Source organism: Oryctolagus cuniculus, chromosome 14 (assembly GCF_051225735.1).
Source record: "Oryctolagus cuniculus isolate XC-2025 breed Fujian yellow rabbit chromosome 14, ASM5122573v1, whole genome shotgun sequence".
Lineage (NCBI taxonomy): Eukaryota > Metazoa > Chordata > Mammalia > Lagomorpha > Leporidae > Oryctolagus > Oryctolagus cuniculus.
In genome coordinates, this window is record NC_142880.1 from 24,833,785 (window position 1) to 24,856,832 (window position 23,048).

At 39.1% G+C, this 23,048-nt stretch overlaps 1 protein-coding gene across 1 annotated transcript in view; it reads right to left on the reverse strand.

Annotated features, from left to right (window-relative positions):
• LOC100357744 (solute carrier organic anion transporter family member 6A1) overlaps positions 1-23,048 on the reverse strand; it is a 142,525-nt gene that overhangs the window by 114,385 nt on the left and 5,092 nt on the right. The window contains exons 2-4 of the mRNA XM_089313354.1: positions 17,796-18,056; positions 4,503-4,688; positions 2,140-2,236 (exon numbers count right to left, since the gene is read on the reverse strand). Coding sequence (XP_089169480.1) covers positions 2,140-2,236; positions 4,503-4,688; positions 17,796-18,056 — 544 coding nt within the window. The remainder of the gene's footprint in view (positions 1-2,139; positions 2,237-4,502; positions 4,689-17,795; positions 18,057-23,048) is intronic.

The following is a 23,048-nucleotide window of genomic DNA, read 5'->3' on the forward strand; positions in this document are numbered from 1 at the left end:
TGAGGGACATTATGGGGGGGAAGCCATTGTAATCCATAAGCTTTACTTTGGAAATTTATATTCATTAAATAAAAGTTAAAAAAAAAAACAAAAACAAAAGAATTAAGTCTATAGAAAGGGGAAAATTTGATTTATAAAAAAGCTGTTTTAAAATATCAATTTTTAAAAATAAAGAATGATCCATCAAGTTCACCAGTACATTTAAAAATTCCTTTGAGGAAAAAACAATAGAGTCTTGGCCCACACCTCATATTATAGTAAAAAAAGAATATTGAATTTAGATCTAATATAGAAATATATTTCTAAAAGTATTGGAGAATATGCAGTCAAATATTTTATTAATTTTGTAGAGGGTCAGAACTTTTTAAAATATTTATTTGGGAAGCAGGCAGGCAGAGAGGGCTCCTATATGCTGGTTCACTCCCCAAATACACACAGCAGCCAAGATTGGGCTGTGCTGGAAGCCAGTAACTCCATCCATGTCTCTGATGGAATTGGAACCCAGAGCCTTCTGTGGAATGCAGACACTATTTTGGGTAGGGGCGTGTGCCATTATCACTTTTTAGCGTATCCCAAGAATTTTTTTACCCAATATGTAGATATTTTTCACCATTCTAAAAGCAGGAATAGATTCTGAGGCACAGAAGTGATGGATTACATTGGATACATGTATTATGTTTGCTGCCGCAGTTCCACCTGTATTTTTCCCATCCTGCTGTGTTACTTGAAAGGGTGGAACCATACGCACAGACATTACCAGCAGGCTCCTCTCTCCTCTGGCTCCCTGTGTAGGCTTGGCCTGTGTGGGGACTGCAAGAGCTCTGAGGCAGGGTGAGAACAGGAGGAAGCTGAGATCTGGATAGTCGTTCTCATGTCAGTGGTTTAGCTATGACTGTTGAATAAAAGGCCATGTTTCCCCCTCTACAGTCATTTATTTAGCTGTCTGTATAGTCTACTGTACTTCTGACTCCTCTTGTCTTTTCAGGTCTTAAAGTGATACTGGCTCTTTTCTTTTGCTAAATTCTTAGTATGAACTCTTCCTGTTCAGATATATTTAAGTTTTTTTCATATGATTTAAATAGCCCTTTTTATTAAATTATATTGTTAAATTATCCAAAAAGAGTATGTTATCAGGACTGTAATTCATACATAATTCATACATACATTTATTGGGCCTCTTGTTTTTGTTTAATTTGAATGTGTTGTTCATGTCCTTTCTTGTTTCATATTGATTCATTATTTCTTGCAGATTAGTAGAAATTCTTCACGTATTATAGATGTTAATTATTTGCTGGGTACATGACAAATGAGTTCTTTCAATTGTCTTTAAATTTTAGTTTCCTGTCTGTATTAAGAAGTTCTTGGGGTAGATGCTTAGTCTGGAGGGTAAAATGCCATTGTACATGTCCCTGTCCTATAATAGTGTCCCAATTCCACAGAAGCTCTGAATGGGAAACACTTTGGCTCAGGGCTCCGGAAGGCATGTCAGAAGTCCCCAGGGGGTTCATGTGAACTTGAGGCCTGCTCCTCAACCAGTGACGACCAGATGTGAGCGGGTATGCATGCCAGCTCCTGTACGCAGCTGTTGGGACAACTCTGAGACACGTTCTATACTGTACCTCAGAGTCCTCCAGTGGGATTGAGCCCTAACTGTCCCAAGCAGTAAACCACTTCACAAAAAGGAACTATTACCTTACCGCCATTCTGCTGCTCACCTCCCCACTAGCCCACCGTACTTCGTGGTATCATCTTTCATGTGTTCATTTAAATACATATAAAATATGTTGCTATCTTTGCTTGAAATATAATTTAAAACATTACCTATAATGAAAATCTTACTACTAATTCCTCCTAATTTTTTATTAAATCATATGAAATGTACCATCTTAACCATTTTTCCATATACAGGAATGTTACCTATGTACCACATTATTTGCCACAGACCTTTTTCATATTGCAAAACTGAAATTCCATGCATTGCTTCTAATTCATATGAACATATGTGCAATATTAATCACATTTGCCTGCATTTTTCTAAAAATATGGGTCTTACAAATTTAATATATAAATACATGGTTGTAAGCTATGCTATCTAGTCAATAAATATTTCATAGAATGTAAACCAAGAAAATGACTTACTTTCTGGAAGAAGTACTGTTCTCAGCAACCTTAACGAGTGGTGCTCCCATTGCATGACCACAGGCATATCCAAATATTATTGCAGCTTCTGCAAAACCTACAAATGAATATTGAGCATCAAGCAACTTCTAAACCAGCTCTGTCTTAAAATGATTAAAATGACTGACTTAAATAGACCACTTTCTGAGTACTTTTCCTGGCATTCTTTTTCAATATTTACTTTTTTTCTTATTAAAAGACAATGGAACACAGAGAGAAATCTTCCACCCCCCCAATTCACTTCCCAAATGTCTACAGCAGCAGGCCAGGGCCAGGCTGAAACCAGGAGACCAGAATTCCATCTGGGTCTGCCATGCGGGTGGCAGAGACTGAAGTACTTGAGAGCCATCAGCTGCTCCCTCCCAGGCATGTTCGAGAGGAGCTGGATCAAAAGCAGAAGTGGAGACAGGACTCAATCCCAAGCACTCTGATGGAGACCCAGGCATTGCAAGCTGCAGCTTAATCCAGTGTATCACAAGTTGTACCCCACATTCTGAATGAGTGTTAGCAGATGTCTCTAAAGGAAGAGAACCAATAGGAGATATTTATAACGTATATGTGTGCTGTGCATGCGCGTTTGTGAGAGAGACAGAGAGAGAGACTTATTTTAAGCAATTGGTTGATACAATCACGAGGTCTAATAACTCCCAAATGTAAAGGGGAGGTCAGCAGGATGGAAAATTAAATAACAATTAATTGTCCAGTCTCAAGACAGAACTGATTCATGTTCAAGAAAATTTAGACTTTATGTCTATACAGCCATCAGTTGATTGGAAGAGATTATTCACATTATGGAAGTAACACACTTTACTAAAAAATCTACTGACTATGGGGCTGGCGTTGTGGAGGAGTGGGTTAAGCCACCTCCTGTGAAGCTAGCATCTCATTTGGTCTCTGATTCGTGTCCCAGCTGCTCCACTTCCAATTCAGCTCCCTGCTACTTCATTGGGGAAAGCAGTAGAAGATGGCCCAAGTGTTTAGGCCCCTGGCACCCACATGGGAGATTCAAATGAAGCTCCACGGCCATTGTGGCCATTTTGAACTGGCAGATAGAAGATTTATCTGCGTCTGCCTCTCTCTCTGCCTGTAACTTTGCCTTTCAAATAAATAAATACATTTTTTTTTAAAAAATCTGCTTCTAGTTTGACCAAATAACTTGGTTCCATAATGTAGCCAAGCTGATGCATTAAACTAATCATAGCACATTATCCAATGGATGTATTTAAAAAACATAACGCAATTACATAATTTGTTGCCTTTATTTAATTTATATGCTTATGCTTAATATAAATATTAATTCTCTCATTTAATTTTAATTTGTGGTACTATAGTAAGATGAGATCTTGTCATTGGTATCCCTCACCTTAGCTGAGAGAGGACCAAAAGTGCCAACAGAGTAAGCTTCTCCCTACAGTGGGTAGATGCATGTTTTTATTGCTTGCTATTCAGTAGAACCAAAAAGAAAAAAAAAGCACAAATTTGAGTATCATCTATTTTAATACGAACATGACTTTTCTTATCTCTGTTAGAAAATGATTATTTTATTGGAGAATATTATTTTTATACCACCTTTACACATAAAAACAAGTTTATATCTTTTGTTTTCAAAAATAATAGCTACTAGGGCCAGCATGGTAACACAGCAGGTAAGACTGCTGCCTGTTTTGCCCGCATCCCAAGTGGGTGCCAGTTGGTGTCCCAGCTGCTTCACTTTCTATCCATCTCCCTGTTAGTGCATAGGAAAAGCCTCAGAAGACAGCCCAAGTGCTTGGCCCCTTAAACCCACATGGCAGACACAGATGAAACTCCTGGATCCAGGTTGTGGCCTGGCCTAGCCCTGGCTGTTGTGGCCATCTGGGAAGTGAACCAATGGATAGAATCAATCTCTCTCTCTCTCTCTCTCTCTCTTTCTCTGTAACTCTGATTTTCAAAATAAATAAAGCTTTCAAAAAGCATAGTTACCTAATCCTGTAAATAAACAATCTACCAGGGCTAAAATCTATTAAACACAAAAAGTACAGATTATTCTAAGATATACCCAGAGTTAGAGTTACTAGTTGTAGGAGAGAGTAGCATAAGACATTGTTAATAGGAGACACTACACTGTATTCAATTAAATAGCATATGACTTCTGTTCTTGATAGGATGAACATATTTTGGTGTTCAGTTAACTTAAACATATCAGAGACCCAAAAGACATTTAGTTTATGCAAAGTCATCATAAGGGCCAGCAGTTAGTACTGCCATATGATTTTAGATATATACACCAAAGTACAGAAGTTCAATGAAAACTCAACCAAAGTGGAAGATAAGCAAACACTTGCCTAAATAGATGCCAGACGAGTGTGTGTCGACGCTGTCATAAAGAAAGGTGACTGCAAGGATGTAAAGAGGCATTCCTGCTATTCCCTGCACAGTCTGCCCGAGGATGAATAAGAATACATATTTTGACTGAAATAATGACGTGCTTTTTGGGCAAATATCGAGGACCTTCGTTTCGTCACAAATATCTTTTGAAAAGATAATTACATTGTTGTTAATTTAATTAAAGTCAAATATAAACACATATAAAGTAGTTTATCAAATATTTACACTTTCCAAAATTATGTTTTTCTCTTTTAGTTAACACTCTATGCACATTGAATGCAGCAGTACAATTATCACATTTTCAGGAAAACACCATAATTAAAGTAAACCTATACTAGAAAAGTGTGTGGATCATAAACCAAAGCATAAGTGTGCAAGCATGATTGTGCATACACAGGTGTGCATCAATGTGTGCTTGTACATATACATTTACATACACATAATATATATTATATATGTATATACACATAGACTTTCCTCTTTAGTGCAGGGTCCAGGTCCAGGTCCTGACTCCAAGATAAAAGGATTTCTAATGTGGGGTGTGTGTTTGGTACAGCGGTTAAGACACCTCTTGGGGCACTCACATGCCCTATTAAAGTGCTTGGGCTTAAGTTTCAACTCCACTCTGACTCCTGCTAATGCATTCCTCCCTGGGAGGCAGCAGGTGATGGCTCAGATATCTGTGTCCCTGACACCCACAGGGTCAGATCTGGATTGCATTCCTGCTCCTGGCTTTGGTCTGGTTCAGCTCTAGCTGTTGTAGGCATTTAGGGAGTGAACCAGTGAATGGGAAATCTCTCTCTCTCTCTCTCTCTCTCTCTCTCCCCCCCACCTTCCCTCCCTCCTACCTCCCTCTCAAAGTTTTTAAAGTATTTCTAATGTTGTAAATCATCTTATTTATTGAAGATTACCTTCTATTTTTGAAGATTGTATTTATTTATTTGAGAGGTAGAGTTACAGACAGTGAGAGGGAGAGACAGAGAGAAAGGACTTCCTTCCATTGGTTCACTCCCCAAATGGCCTCAATGGCCGGAGCTGCACTGAACCGAAACCAGGAGCCAGGTGCTTCTTCCCAGTCTCCCATGTGGGTGCAGGGGCCCAAGGACTTGGGCCATCTTTTACTGCTTTCCCAGGCCATAGCAGCATTGGTTCACTCCCCAAATGGCCACAGTGGCCGGAGCTACGCCCGATCCAAATCCAGGAGCCAGGTGCTTCTTCCCAGTCTCCAATGTGGGTGCAGGAGAACAAGGACTTTGGCCCATCTTTTACTCTTTCCCAGGCCACAGCAGAGAGCTAGATTGGAAGAGGAGCAGCTGGGACTGGAACCGGTGCCCATAGGGGATGCCAGTGCCACAGGCAGAGGATTAACCCCGCTACGCCATGGCGATGGCCAAAAGATTACCTTATGACTTGAGTTCTACATCCACTTGTTTAGTAATTTTTACATTAACTTTGTGTTACTCTGCTTACATAATTTCCCACAATTAATTTCTCACTGAATTTTAAGACAAGGGCTAATAAGTTTATTAATCATGCATTTGAAGTGATATTTGCATGATTGTGTGCTCTTCTCTAGCCACATACAACTTGAAAATATAGGTGCAGAGTGCGGAGGAGAGTTGATTGTAGTAAGTTTACAATTTTACCAAGTGATTGCGTGATTTGAAAGACATCAAATGAGTGACATAAGGAATGATTGGGAGATGCTGGGATAATGAAACGGAGCAGGATCAGTGGATTGTTAAATTAAATTACATTAAAAAATATTTGTTATAGTCATTACATGATTATCCATTAAATTTGAATTATCTCACTTTGCAGCATATTTCTTACGGTTTTTAAAATTTGTATGTTTATAGAATAGTACAAAATAAATATCCACATATTTGCACTTGTTATTAGACTGGTAGTTCCACACAACACTATTGGATCACACTGGTTGTGAACATTGGAAGTTAAATTTGACAAGTATTCTTTTTTTTTAAATTTTTTTTTTGACAGGCAGAGTGGACAGTGATAGAGAGAGAGAGACAGAGAGAAAGGTCTTCCTTTGCCGTTGGTTCACCCTCAAATGGCCGTCGCGGTCGGTGCGCTGCGGCCGGTGCACCGCGCTGATCCGATGGCAGGAGCCAGGTGCTTCTCCTGGTCTCCCATGGGGTGCAGGGCCCAAGGACCTGGGCCATCCTCCACTGCACTCCCTGGCCACAGCAGAGAGCTGGCCTGGAAGAGGGACAACCAGGATAGACTCCGACGCCCCGACCGGAACTAGAACCCGGTGTGCCGGCGCCGCTAGGTGGAAGATTAGTCTAGTGAGCCGCGGCGCCGGCTGATAAGTGTTCTTAAAATGTTATTGTGGGAAACCTTAAGCTGCAGATTGCAAAATAGAACACAGATATTTTCAGCTGGTTTACTTTTGTGTGTGTGATAGCTGATCCCTGTGTCTTAGGATAAAGTCCCTAGAAATGTATTTCAAATGCTGGTAATTCACTTATGATCTGTCAAGCCTCTTCATTCCTTAAATCCTCTCCCTTCATGCACTACACTAGTTCTACCTTACTTACTCATTTTAAATGTCAAATGTAGTAACTACAAATCACTCACTGCAATGCCAAACACCTACACTCTAACCATCCCTACCTTTCCAGTCCACTCCCTCTAGAAACCCAATTCCAATAATAATCGTTAAAACTCACCAGGACCCACAATCCACTGATCCTGCTCCTTTTCATTATCCCAGCGTCTCCCAATCATTCCTTATGTCACTCATTTGATGTCTTTCAAATCACGCAATCACTTGGTAAAATTGTAAATTTACTACAATCAACTCTTCTCCCCACTCTGCACCTATATTTTCAAGTTGTATGTGGCTAGAGAAGAGCACACAATCATGCAAATATCACTTCAAATGCATGATTAATAAACTCAAAGAATGGACTGGCACTGTGGCATGGTAGGTTAAGCCTCTGCCGGTGGGGTGGCACCAGCATCCCACATGGGCACCAGTTGGAGTCCCAGCTGCTCCACTTCTGATGCTGCTCTCTGCTGATGGCTTAGCAGATCACCCAAGTGCTTGGGCCCCTGCACCTTTGTGGGAGTCCTGGAAGAAACCATTGTTGTCATTTGGAGAGTAAACCAGCAGATGAAAGATCTCTCTCTCTCTCTTTCTCTCTCCATCTCTCGGTCTGTAACTCTGCCTCTCACATAACTAACTCTTTAAAAAATAATAAATAAACAAACATACAAACTCAAGGAGGTCCTTCATGCTCCTGATAACAATAAATTGTGTCCCCAACCTATGTACACTGCTTTCTCATTGAAAGCTCATTTGTTTCCATTCTCCTAGGGGTCACAGTACTGAGCATCCTATTGTCCAACTTCTTAAAAATAATGTTTCCACTAGTAGTATAAAACTACTAATTTAATGCTATTTTTAAAAAGTTTATTATGGACTATAAATTATATGACCACTGGAAATAGCAACCAATAGAGCAAAGAATTTCAAGAAGGAGGAATTAGTCAATATTACAAAATATTGGTGATAGTTGAAGAAATATATAAGATTTTTATAATATCAATTTGCACTAATTGTCTTGATGACTTGGTAAAAATAATTCTACACCACTCTGGATTCAAAACAGGTTAAAGTGAGCCAAATAAAGAATAGGGGAGATAAACATCTGGGTGCATGAACAATTCTTTCAAAATATGTGTCAGTGAAATTGAAGAGTTTGGACAAAGTAACATAAAAAGGACTTTATGTTTACTATTATTTTATTATTTAAGAATTGGAATAACTGTGGCACCTTTGAGGACTAATGAGTGGACACCAACAGACGTGGAGAATTTTCCGAGAGGTGATCACCAATGGAACAAAGTCCCCCAAGAAGCCAGAGAGCGGGTACATTTAGCAGGAGGACATGGCTCATGCTTTAACAGGCAGGAAGAAGTCAAGCATGTCAACATGCAAATATAGGTGGAATTATAAATTCTACGTTGAGAAGTTAAATCAGGGCTGGCACCATGGCTCACTTGGTTAATCCTCCGCCTGTGGCACCGGCATCCCATATGGGTGCTGGGTTCTAGTCCTGGTTGCTCCTCTTCCAGTCCAGCTCTCTGCTGTGGTCCGGGAAGGCAGGGGAGGATGGCCCAAGTGCTTGGGCCCCTGCACCCGCATGGGAGACCAGGAGGAAGCACCTGGCTCCTGGCTTCGGGTCGGCGTAGCTCCGGCCATAGCAGCCATTTGGGGGGTGAACCAATGGAAGGAAGACCTTTCTCTCTATCTCTCTCTCTCACTGTCTGTAACTCTACCTATCAAATAAATAAATAAAAATCTTTTTAAAAAAAGTTAAATCAATTTTCTTTTACAATATGTAGTTTCTATCCTAACATGGAAGAACTAAGCAAATAGTCTAAAATTCTTGTAGGTTAAAAAAAGGTTTTCAGGTGAACAGGTCCAACTGAGAACACAAAATGAGCTTGACAGCACAAATTTATTATAGGACTAATCAGCAGTCCAAGTACTGTTAATATAAAAGATGCATGTTGGGGTCAAAGCTTTACAGGCCAGAGACGAAAAAAGGGCCTTGAGACAAGAGAGCTTTAGGATAATGATTAGAGTGAGTCTGGAACATAATACTTCAGATAAGGAACAACAAATATCAAAAAACAAAAGGAAGAAACAAGGACTATCTGATACATGGGGAAAGTATATATCACTGTACTGAAGGTTGACTGAGAAATATAAACTATAAATAAAGGAAGTAATAACTATAAATAAATATAAACTATAAATAAAGGTAGCATATGATAGAGGAAGAAAGAATCACTACACTGGGGCCAGTGCCGTGGCTCACTTGGTTAATCCTCTGCCTGTGGCACCAGCATCCCATATAGGCGCCGGGTTCTAGTCCCAGTCGCTTCTCTTCCAGTCCAGCTCTCTGCTGTGGCCTGGGGAAGGCAGTTGGAGGATGGCCCAAGTGCTTGGGTCCTTGCACCCGCATAGGAGACCAGGAAGAAGCACCTGGCTCCTGGCTTCAGATCGGCGCAGCACCAGCCGTAGCAGCCATTTGGGGAGTGAACCAACGGAAAGGAAGACCTTTCTCTTTGTCTCTCTCTCTCTCACTGTCTATAACTCTACCTGTTAAATAAATAAATAGAATCACTACACTGGAGGTCATAGTGTAAGGGAAAAAAATTGTTTTTGTTACATGAGTAACAAAGAGCTGGACCAGCGATGTTAAGGGAATTCTCCGTAAAGGGACAGTGTACAGAAACCGTGGGTATGTGTGGGTACTCACTTAAATTTAAGCTGTAGAATAAAGATCAGAATGTGACACATTGAACTAGTACAGAAAACTTAGTTTTCACTTGAGTTTGTTTTGCACACACACACACACACACAAAAGTGCAGAACAAATGCATAGTTTCTCATAGTACACTTTTTCTGCACCATAACAGTTTTTGGGGGCCAGCATTGTGGGATAGTGGATTAAGCCACCACTTTTGAAGATGACATCCTATATCAGAGTGCCAGCTCATGGCCAACTACTCTGCATCCAATCCACTTTTTTGCTAAAGTGCCTGAGAAGGCCTCTGTCAGGACCAGGCCTCTGACCAGGATGGAATTGCTGACTCTTGGCTAACTCAGACTCCACTATTGTGGGCATTTGGGTAGTGAATCAGCAGATAGACTTCTCGCTCTTTGTCTGTTGAAAATACAATTGACACCAACATACTCACTAAAAAAGGAGACAGAAACATCGAGCAACAAAATGACGGGTCTTAGTTCTTATCTATCAATACTATCTTCAAATGTAAATGGACTAAATTCACCAGACTTAGGTTGGCTGAATGGATAAAAACCATAACCCCACTATATGGTGCCTACAAGAAACTCACTTCACAAACAATGATACACATGGGCTGAAAGTGAAATGTTGGAAAAAGTTATACCAGGCAAATGAAAACCAAAAGCAAGCAGGCATAGCTATCCTGATATCAGATAAAACAGGATTCAAATAAAAATTATAAAAAGACATAAAGAGGACAGTATACTTTGATAAAAATTCAATTCAGCAAGAAGTCATAAGAATCATGAAAATATATACATTCAACACAGGATGACTCAGACATATACAGAAAATACTATTAGACCTAAAGGCAGGCCGGCGCCGCGGCTCACTAGGCTAATCCTCCGCCTAGCGGCGCCGGCACACCGGGTTCTAGTCCCGGTCGGGGCGCCGGATTCTGTCCCGGTTGCCCCTCTTCCAGGCCAGCCCTCTGCTGTGGCCAGGGAGTGCAGTGGAGGATGGCCCAGGTGCTTGGGCCCTGCACCCCATGGGAGACCAGGAAAAGCACCTGGTTCCTGGCTCCTGCCACCGGATCAGCGCGGTGCGCCGGCCGCAGCGCGCTGGCCGCGGCGGCCATTGGAGGGTGAACCAACGGCAAAGGAAGACCTTTCTCTCTGTCTCTCTCTCTCTCACTGTCCACTCTGCCTGTCCAAAAAAAAAAAAAAAAAAAAAATAGACCTAAAGGCAGAGGAATACTCCAATAGAATAATAGCAGTTGACTTCAACACCCCACTCTCATCAATGACCAGATCATCCAGACAAAAAAATCAATGAAGATACATCAGAGTTGAAACATACTATTGAGCAAATGGATCTAATAAACAATCACAGGACATTTAACCCAACAGTCACAGAATGCTTACTCTTCTCATTGGCACATGGAACACTTTCCAGAAAAGACCACAAATTAGGTCAAAAGCCAAGAGCAAATTTAAAAAGATTGAAATCATATCATGTGTCTTCTCAATCATAAACAAAACTAGAAGTCAACAATAAGAACAATAGGATACTCATAAATACTTGGAAATTAAACAACAAGCCACTGAAAAATCAATGGGTCACTGAAGAATCAAAAATGAAATGAAAAATTTTCTTGAAATAAATAAAAATGAAAATACAACATATCAAAACCTGTGGCATACAGCAAAAGCAATGTTAAGTCTGAAACATATTGCATTACATTCTTACATTTAAAAAAAGAGAAATGTCTCAAAGATTTAATGATGCATCTTGAGGACATATAAGACAAGAACAAACCAAACCCTAAATTAACAGGAGGTGAGGGGCCGGCGCCGCAGCTCAATAGGCTAATCCTCCACCTAGTGGTGCCGGCATACCGGGTTCCAGTCCCGGTCGGGGCGCCGGATTCTGTCCCGGTTGCCCCTCTTCCAGGCCAGCTCTCTGCTGTGGCCCGGGAGTGCAGTGGAGGATGGTTCAAGTGCTTGGGCCCTGCACCCCATGAGAGACCAGGAGAAGCACCTGGCTCCTGGCTTCGGATCAGCGCGGTGCACCGGCCGCAGCGTGCCGGTCCCGGCAGCCATTGGAAGGTGAACCAACGGCAAAGGAAGACCTTTCTCTCTGTCTCTCTCTCTCACTGTCCACTCTGCCTGTCAAAAAACAAAACATAAAATGGCAGATGTCCTAAACAGCACTCTGGCCTCAGAATCAGCCCTTAAGGCATGCGGATCCGGCTGAAAAGCCCATGAGAATATTTCAGGCATGGATAGCCAAGACACTCTGGGAAAAAAAAAAAAAAAAAAAAAAAAAAAACCCTAAATGAAAGATCTCTGCGAGTGAGATCCCAGTGGAAAGAATGGGTCATCAAAGAAGGAGGTACCTTTCTCTGAAGGGAGGAGAGAACTTCCACTTTGACCATGGCCTTGTCTAAAAATGATCAGAGTCAGTGAACTCAGGGGGATTCCATAGCCTTGGCAGCTCATGACAAGAGCCTAGGGTGATTACTGAGGCCATAAACAAAAGTGTCAATTTGTTAAGTCAACAACAGGAGTCACTGTGCACTTACTCCTCATGTAGGATCTCTGTCCTTAGTGTGCTGTACATTGAGATCTAATGCTATAACTAGTACTCAAACAGTATTTTTCACTTTATGTTTCTGTGTGGGAGCAAACTGTTGAAATCTTTACTTAATGTATGCTAAACTGATCTTCTGTATATAAAGAGAATTGAAAATGAATCTTGATGTGAATGGAAGGGGAGAGGGAGTGGGAAAGGGGAGGGTTTTGGGTGGGAGGGACGTTATGGGGGGGAAGCGATTGTAATCCATAAGCTGTACTTTGGAAATTTATATTCATTAAATAAAAGTTTGAAAGCAAAAAAAATCATGAAATTCAAAAACAAAACAAAACAAAAACAAAACAAAAACCAGGAGGTGAGGAATAATAAGGATTAGAGCAGAAATAAATGGAATTGAATCTAAGAAACACAAAAGATGAACAAAACAAAAAGTTGGTTTTTTGATAACATAAACAAAATACATAAATCTCTAGCCAGACTAACAAAAAAAGAAAAAAAAAAACAAGTAAATGTAATTAGGGATAAAAAAACACATTACAACTGACATCACTGAAATACAAAGAATCATAAGAAACTAGTATAAATAACTATTTGCCAATAAACTGGAAAACCTCAAAGAAATGGATAAATTCCTAGATTCATATAACCTACCAAGATTGCATCAAGATGATATAGACGATCTAAACAGACCCATAACAAGAAATGAAACTGAAGCACTAATCAAAAGATTTCCATTAAGGAAAAGTCCAGGACCTGAATGCTTTACAACTGAATTCTACAAAACATTCAAAGAGGAACCAACTCCAAAACTGTTCTAACTATTCTAAAGTATTTACCAGGATGGAACTCTGCCAAACTCTTCTGATGAAGCCAACATTACTTTGATACAAAAACCAAACAAAAACATGCTACAAAAAGAAAACAGCAGATCTATACCATTAATTATCGTAGATGCAAAGATTCTCAAAAAGATACTAGCAAATCAAATCCAAAACCACAGCAAAAAGATGATACATCACAATCAAGTGGGATTTATCCCAGAAATAGAAGGGTGGTACAACATTTGCAAATCAATAAACATCATAAATCACATCAATATAATGAAGAATAAAAACCATATGGTCATCTCAATAGATGCAGAGAAAGCATTTGTTAAGATTCAACACCCTTCATGATAAAAACCTTTCAGAAATTAAGTATAGAAGGAGCATTCTTCAAAATTTTAAAGGCTATATATCAAAACCAACAGACAATATCATACTGAATGGGGAAAAACAAAACATTTCCCCTCAGATCTAGAACAACACAAGGATGTCCACTTTCACTACTCTTATTCAATGCAGTACTGGAACTTTTAGCAAGAGCAATTATGAAAGAGAAAGAAATAAAGGGCATTAAACGTGGAAAAGAGGAAGTCAAATTATCCATGTTTGCAGATGACATGATGCTGTACACGTAAAAACCTAAACACTGCATCAAAAAGCTGTTAGAATTGATAAACCAATTCATTAAAGTTGCAAGTTACAAAAGAAACATACAAAAAATAGCTTTTTTGTATGCTGATGATGAACTTACATAAAGAGAAATCCAGTGCACAATAGCCACAAAAACATGAAATATTTAGGAATAAATTTAACCAAAGAAGAGAAAGATCTCCACAATGAAAATTATCAAACACTGATGAAAACATCAAGGACACACAAAAAAATGGAAATATATTCCTTGCTCACAGATTGCAAAAATCAATAGCATTAAAATGTCTATACTACCTAAAGCAATCTACAGATTCAACACAATTCCTATCAAAATACCAATGACATTCTTTAAAAAATTAGAAAAAACAATCCTAAAATTCAATTGGAATCACTAAAGACCAAGCAATGCTGAACAAGAAAATCAAGCTGGAGGCATCACAATACTTGACATCAAAGTATACTATAAAGCCATAATAATTAAAACAGCATGACACTGGCTTAAAAACTGATGCATAGATCAATGGAATAGAATAGACAGACAAGAAATTAAGGGGGCTGGTGCCGTGTCTCACTTGGTTAATCCTCCACCTGTGGCACAGGCATCCTATATGGGTGCCGGGTTCTGGTCTCGGTTGCTCCTCTTCCAGTCCCGCTCTCTGCTGTGGCCCGGGAAGGCAGTGGAGGATGGCCCAAGTGCTTGGGCCCCTGCACCCACATGGGAGACCAGGAGGAAGCACCTGGCTCCTGGCTTCGGATCAGCGCAGCACCGGCCGTAGCGGCCATTTTGGGGGTGAACCAATGGAAGGAAGACCTTTCTCTCTATCTCTCTCTCTCACTGTCTATAACTCTACCTGTCAAATAAAAAAAAAACTTAAAAAAAAGAAATTAATGCACGTACATATAGCCAACAGATTTTTGACAGAGGTGCTCAGAACATACAGTGAAGTAAAGTTAAGCTCTTCAACAAATGGTCCTGGCAAAACTGGATGTATATATGTAGAAGAATAAAATTAGACTCATAACTTTCACCATGTGCAAAAATCAACTCAAGATGAATCAAAGACTTAAATGTAACACCTGAGGCTAAGAAGTTGCTGGAAGCAAATGTAGGGGAAACACTCCAAGACACTGGTATAGGGGACAACTTCTTGGACAAGACCCCCAAAGCACAGGCAACAAAATCAAAACTAAACAAATGGGACAATATGAAACTCAGAAACTTTTGTACAGCAAAGGGTACAATTAATAGAGTGAGGAGACATCCAACAGAATGGGGAAAAAATTTGCAAACCATCTATCCAACAAAGGCTTAATATCCTGAATATATCAGAAACTTAAGAACTAAACAACAACAAAAAATCCAGTTGAGAAATGTGCAAAGGATTTCAATAGACTCTTATTAAAAGAAGAAATTAAAATGGCCAGAAGTGTATGAAAAAATGCTCAACATCACTAGCCATCAGAGAAATCCAAATCAAAACCACAATGAACCACCTCGCCCCATAAGAATGGCTAAAATCCCAAACATAGAGATTAACAAATACTAGCGAGGAGGTGCACAAAGGGGAACACTTATATACTGTTGGTTAGAATGTAAATTAGTGTGCAGCCACTGTGGAAAACAATGTAGACATTTTTAAAAAACTAGAAATATACTTGCCACATGACCAAGCAATCCCACTACCAGGTATATACCCAAAACACAATGAAAGTATCAAAGAGATAACTGTACCACATGTTTATAGCTACACTGTTCACAATCACCAAAATTTTGAATCAACCAAGGTGCCCATCATCAGATGAATGGATTTTTCAAATGTATGTACACAATGGAATGTTATGCAGCTGTAGAAAAGAATTAAAGTCTACTATTTGTAGCAAAATGGACACAACTGGAGGACATCATGTTGAGTGAAATAAGCCAGACCCAGAAAGACAAATATCATATGTTCTCCCTGATATATGAAAACTAAAATTTAAAAAAAGAAGAAGAAGAAAAGAGATCAGTATTGCAACAAATTCAGTTTTGTAAAACTTTCATTCCTTTGTGAAACCAGTGGTTAAGAACGTTATACTATTATAGTTTTAATGAGTTGTGATCACTTTAAAATTTTCTGTAATTGGGTGGCATGTTCATTTTTACATTCAGCTGCTGTTTATATAAGCTGTCTTATATTCCCACTAACCTTGGGTCATTTGTCATTTTGTTTTTCACTTTTTAAACTTCTTATTCATTGAAATATTAACCCTTTTTACTGTAATGTAAATTTAAAACATGTTATATCAAAAACTAAAAGAAAACAAAGAAAGGGAGAAGGGATGGACAGAGAGAATATTTCTAGGATTTTATCTACAAGCCAAATTGAATCTTTAAAACTAATTACAAATTTTAAAAAAGAAATATTCAAAAAATTTTCCACCAAAATAAATTTCAATTATATTTTTTCATGAACATTTTGAGGATCCCTCATACACACTGGTTGAGACACAGAAATTGAAGGTCAATTTATCATCAGTATGGAAAATTATCGTGATTTTGAAGGGGAAATAGGGGCAAACGGACTTCACCAAGGTTCAAACAACTCATAAGGGAAGCTTAGTGTAACAGGTAACTAACTGGAAAATAAAAGCAGAGGGCAGAGTAGGAGTAAAAACATTCAGGAGATAGAAAAGAGAAGGGTGGAAGAAAAAGAATCACATAAGAGAATGTAAACATGTCAATATGTGTTTGTGTGTGTGTGTGTGTGTGTGTATGAACTGCACGTCAACACAGAAAAAGTCATTGTGTAAGAATTAAACTTCAAACACAATAAGTGAACTATATGCAAAGAGAGGTGTAGGAAATGAGCACTTCTGTAGCAAAGATTGTTTATTTCTCCTACTCTAGTACAAATGAGAGGCACCCAATAAATACACTAAATAGGTATTGTTAGATAATTCTGTGTTAATAGTCACTAACAAAATATATATATATATATATAAAATCTAAAGAAAACACAAAAGGAAGATTGTACTAATTCTACTCCCATGATTCATATTGAGATCTGATTAGCATTTTTAAGATGTATTAAACAGTGTTCTCTAACTTTTAACCCTTTCTGACCAGACCAAGGTTTAAGGTAACAAGAATGACATGTTTTCTATCCCACTCTTCCTATAAGTCATCTTCCAGTTCAACGAGCTGTCAAGCTATTCTATAACTACAATGAATATGTTGAAAATATCTATGAGAGTATTTTTAAATGTGCATTATGAAAAAGTTATGTGTGACTTTCAAAGGTTTTTCTTGCACCAAATTGAAATTATGTTTTAATTCCACTTTTCCTTGAATGTCTACAAGCACTCTCATTTACGCATATCATATGCTTCATAGACTGACATAACAACATATTATTTAACATTGACTACACAGGATATAAATATATTAATGTATTAAAGTTGTCCCTTGGGCCCCTGCACCCACATGGAAGACCTGGAAGAAGCTCCTGGATCCTGGCTTTGGATCGACCCCGTTCTAGCCTTTGTGGCCATCTGAGGAGTGAACCAGTAGATGAAAGAACTCTCTCTGTGTCTCTGCCTCTCTGTAACTCTGCCTTTCAAATAAATAAATAAATAAATATTTAATAAATGAATGAACAGTTTCACAAAATAATTTTCCCAAAATATTCTTTCTCCTTTCTAGGTCTATCTATTATATGAAAGGGTATATGAATATGATATATATGTTTAAAGAGAGCCACAATTAAAAGGGATACTTTGTCAAATAAACCTGTGTGGATGGATAGATGGATGGATATACAGACAGACAGACAGGTATCACAGTCTATTTAAAGTTCCAATCGTTTAAATGAGTTTTGATTTGGCATATGATATTATATTTTAAAAACCTTACCTTCAATGTTTAGCTTAGATTGATTGTTTTCACCACGTAAGTGTGGAAGACCAAGTAAAATTGATCCAAGTCCTATGAAGAAGGAGGAATATGCAGTCCATTTTGTTCTGTTTCCTCTCCCTCCATAGTATGCTATTAATATTGCTACCAGGCAAGATGAAATATCATAGCTGGATGTCAATACTATACTTTCAAAAGTTTTCAGATGATAGTTCTTCTGAAAATTGCTAATGCTCAGATCTACAAGACCAAACACAATACCTAAAATGTAAAAAGGAACAAAAGAAAGCAATAATGTACTTTTTAAGATACAAAAAAAAAGATCACCATTATAAACATGACAAAGCAAAACTTAATTTAACCTGATTTATATTTGTTTTACCTCATTATGAAAGTTTAAAATCTGTAAGCACATGATTCCCTTTCTAAAACACTAATAGAACTTAACCTCTATGAAATTTTGCTAATTAAATTTTTAAACCAATTTTTAAGCTATCTCTACAAGTAATTTCCTAAAGAATACTAATTGTATAAACTCACCTCACTGAGTATGAGTATTGTTTACTATAATATATATTTTAATTATTAAAAATTAGTAAATGATACATTGAATTTTTGTTTATATGTCATCTAGAATAGAAAATAAAATATCAAAATAGTTGAGGTCCAACACATTCTTTTCTTTCCCTTCTGTAACCAGTATCCTGTATTTGAAATTTTCCATTTTTATTTTTAACATTTTCATCACAATATACACCCCCTCAAACAGTAGAGATACCTTTTTCCTTTTCTTTAATATTAAATAAATGGCGCCATACTATGTGCATTTCTATCACTCGGCACCCAAACAGTAGAAAAATAGCCAGACTAAGTGTTTGAAAAAAAATTAAATTGATCTCCAGAATGAAAAGGAAAAGTGGTTACTAGTCAAAATTCATTATTTTTTTTCTTTTTTTTTTTCCCCACAGGCAGAGTTAGACAGTGAGAGAGAGACAGAGAGAAAGGTCGTCCTTCCATTGGTTCACCCCCAAAATGGCCGCTATGGCCAGCGCGCTGCGCCGATCCGAAGCCAGGAGCCAGGTGCTTCCTCCTGGTCTCCCATGTGGGTGCAGGGCCCAAGCACTTGGGTCATCCTCCACTGCCTTCCCAGGCCACAGCAGAGAGCTGGACTGGAAGAGGAGCAACCAGGACAGAACCGGCACCCCAACCAGGACTAGAACCCGGGGTGCTGGCGCCACAGGCAGAGGATTAGCCTAGTGAGCCGCGGCACCAGCCACTATTCAAAATTCATATCATCTATGTAACCATAGTTACTGTAGCATGGGCTGCTGCTATTGTTGACAGGGTAGTCACTACCTCTTTTTGTAGGAATCCTGGGGCCCTGATGCTCCCTAATGCTGTGACAGCCGGCTCACAACCACCAGTTGCTTCTACTGCTACAGCCAGACCCCGTGAGCACAGTGCTACTGATGGAAGTACCTACATTGCTTCTGCTGCCAGGAATAACCACCAGAAAAGGGGGAGGGAAGGAAAGAGGCTTCCCTCTGCCCCTTTTCAAATCTACCACAGTCTCTCATTAGTAACCCGTACGTGAAAGCCAACAGGAGTTCAGTGGTCATGGAAATAAGAAAAACAAGCTTTGTAGCCTGCTGCTCCCCTTACAAATAAGAGCAAGTCAAGAAGGAGGCTATGGAGGTTACAGCCAACAGACAAATAACTTGTACACTTCATCCTTGAAAGTACTATTTTCTCCTTTCATCCCACGTCAACTTTCAAACTAGATAAATATGCTTCCAACTGATGTTTGCAAACATGCTACCACTCTTTCCCCAAAACAAGAGACATAGCCCAGTCAGTCACTATATCCACTTTAGGCTAAGGTTGACAAAGCTTCCACCAACTGGAATAGATTCTCCTTAACCTAGAAACTAAAAGTAACTGCAAGTTATTAAGCAAACATTATCACAGCCTGATTATATTTCTTAGAGGTTGAATTGCCAGAAAAATCACAAGCCATAATTGTAACCTAAACTCACTTAACAGAACAATAGCAGCAGAAAACAAGAGGTTGAAACTTGACTGCACCAGGGAAAGAATTTTCTTCAACTCTCACTTTGGATGGGGTCAAGGAGAATAATACAGGCAAGAAATAATTTCTGTCAGTCACTGTCCATCTCTAGGTTGGGAGATATTAGTTCTTCCTTCTAATTCAGGAATCCTCAGTAACACAGAAACAAATTTACAAACCTACCTACCTTATGTAAAATATGAATGGAAAAATGAAATAGGCAGAGATAAAATAAAGAATTAGAACACAATCATACATTGCTTAATGACTAGGAAATGCAACATCAGGTGATTTCATCTTTGTGCAACCATCATAGAGTATACTAATATTGCTATGGCACCACTAGACAATGTAATTTTGCTGAGACAACTATCACATGCATTCTATCATTGACCAAACATCTTTGTGCAGTGTATGACTGTATATACATGCATAAACACATATACACACAACAAATACATTTATATGTTTACCTATGTACACATAAATAGGTAAGAGAAAAATCCATAGCTGCTACAAATTGTATTTCTCAAAATGGTTGTTAGATCACAGTCGATATTTAGAACTTCCTTCTTCCATTACTCACCCCATCTTTTCCCCTTGATCCCAGCTAACATACATATATGTTGCTATCTCAAAGTAGATCCCTAATCCTATATGACAGCCCCAAAATATTGTTGATCATTGTCTACTACTTGGGATCTTAGCTGAGTCTCCCATAGGCCATTATAATTATCAATAAAGCTAAGAGTTTTTGGTTATTGAGATATGAAGTAAGATCAGTAAATTCTATTAACATGATTCCCTGGCTATACTTCTTTTGCTATAAAATCAGTTCCTTGATTAGTAGTAATGCGATGGTAAATGTGATCATGATGGTGGATAAGGCATTCATCAAGTCCGATTATGGTAGTGCTGGCAGAAATATGATGAAAAAAAGGAGTACCTATATCCAAAGTAAGTATGTATTTCTCTGAAGTGATATTATTGCTCATTCCATAGCAGAGGCAAAAATCCATAATCAAACCATCTCCAGGTAACTGATTTGTTTCACCGAAAAATAGGGCCATTTCCTAAATTGCATTGACTTTTCCTGGCTGCAAAGCAGCCGCTCAGGAGTGCAATCAGCCAGCTCTGATGAAGGTAAGGCCATGCATTCAGCTATTGTGAACCTCCATCTTCTATGTAGTTGTCCCTAAGAAAAAGAGGCCATTAAACAAGAGAAAAAATGTCTAGGGAAAGCAGCAGGACCTCATCATTGAGAGCCTCCTCAGCAATGGATTTCTTTGGGTGATAACTCACCCCATCTAGAAAGACATAACATGATCTGGCCTTCCAAGCCACAAACAGTCAAACCATCAGGTAATGATCGAAATGGTATCTAGGCAACATGGACACTCCAATGTACTATTCAGTGTTTTATCCATTGAGAGGGTCTCCTTTTTCCTCTACTTTCAGGACTGCTCCTGTATGGAACTATAATATTATCATATCATACTTCTACCTTCAAAATATAAACAGGCCCACCAAAAAACTGTGTCTCTTTGTTAATAATGGGCTTTGCAAGTGAAGAAACTTTTCCTTCATTTTAGAAGAGGTAACTCTACATGACCCTTGATCCCAACTCACATGCATAGATCCCAATTCACTCTACTGTGCAACAAACCAGTTGTTCCCAAGAAACATCACCGAAGGGCATGATGTATCCTCCTAGGACAGACTTTCTGGGGATGCTGGCTCTAACTCTAATAGAGTCTGGAAACGGTAAGGGGTGATAGGGAGGCTCAGGAGGTCAATTCAGTGTCTTTGATCAAGATATTATCTTCTCTTCAAATAAAAGAGAAATAGTTGTTCCTACTAGAAGTAGAGGTTAAGGAATTGGAGGTTCCAATCCTCAGATTCACCAAATTCTGCCTAAATCCCTTTAGCTCTAAAATCAGTGCCCCAAGTTTGACATAAGGGATCTAATATGCCTATGAATTCAACTAATATTGTAACTCTGGAATCTGTGAATATGGGTTAGTACTATCAAAATAAACAGCATGTGGATAAATATGATGAGAGCCTTAGAGAACCCTGAAAGAAGCTCAGAAGCTTGCTAACCATGACCTAGACTTCTCATCATTCTGTCAAGCAGGCAGAAGCAGTCGGGCAAGCCCCAGGATCTTTGTAAAGTTCAAGTTTCCACTATAGGAGTCTATTGTAGCAGCTATTTCATTCCCTAAAGTCCTGCCTTCAATAAGAACTTTATTATTTAGAAATTATAACTTTATTATAGGCAATGTTTATAGCTCCTTTGTCGCTACAAGCCAAGGACTTCCACTGAACCATTTTCATGTGGTCAGTCATATCACTACGGCTCTTTGATAAATAGTAAATGTTAACAATGTGCAAGTCTTCAATTTTCCTAAGTATGCCATGTGCTACATTTGAGGTCACTGTGTTAAAGGGGTTTATCGGAACATAAAACAGCAAGGTCAAACAATAAAATTAATAAATAATGATAATATACACTATCCAATAAATGAAAATGCCATGGCTGCAAGAATGCTTAGACTATTCTCTTAGACTCTAACTTGATTTTTCAGGATCTATTGCACATAGAAACGTTGCCAACAGGCATCCTGGTGACCATGAATCTTGCATGCTGAAGCATGGGCCATGACAAATCTGGTGAGCGTACCAAGTGAGTAGCAGAACAGCAGCACCAAACACTTGCTCGCCCACTCAGTATGGGGAGGAGTTAATTTTAGACACTTGATCCAGATCACTTTTTGTGGGGAGCAACTGGGAGCAACTCGGACTAGACTAAGTTACTGGAATTAAGACTTATTCTATGCATCTGCTCTCCCACAATATGGCGCTGGGAGAGGAGGAAACAGCTTCTACACAGCTGCCTCCAGTTCAACCAACAAGCTGCAGGACCTGCTCCTGATTGGAGGAGAGCAGCGTACTCGGTGTGTGGGTAGCAGAGTTGGGATTGGTGGAAGAGGACTATAAAGGAGGAGAGAGACAACACGCACCAGGAACATCTATCTGAAGGAACACCTGTGCAGCCCCCGAGAGAGCCGGCCGGCGGTGTGCCGCTCCCCCGTGGAAGTGGGGAAAGTGGCAGGGGGAACCGCCCTTCCACAGAGGTGGAAGGGATGGTAGCCAACCGGGAAGAACCAGCAGCAAACCCGGGA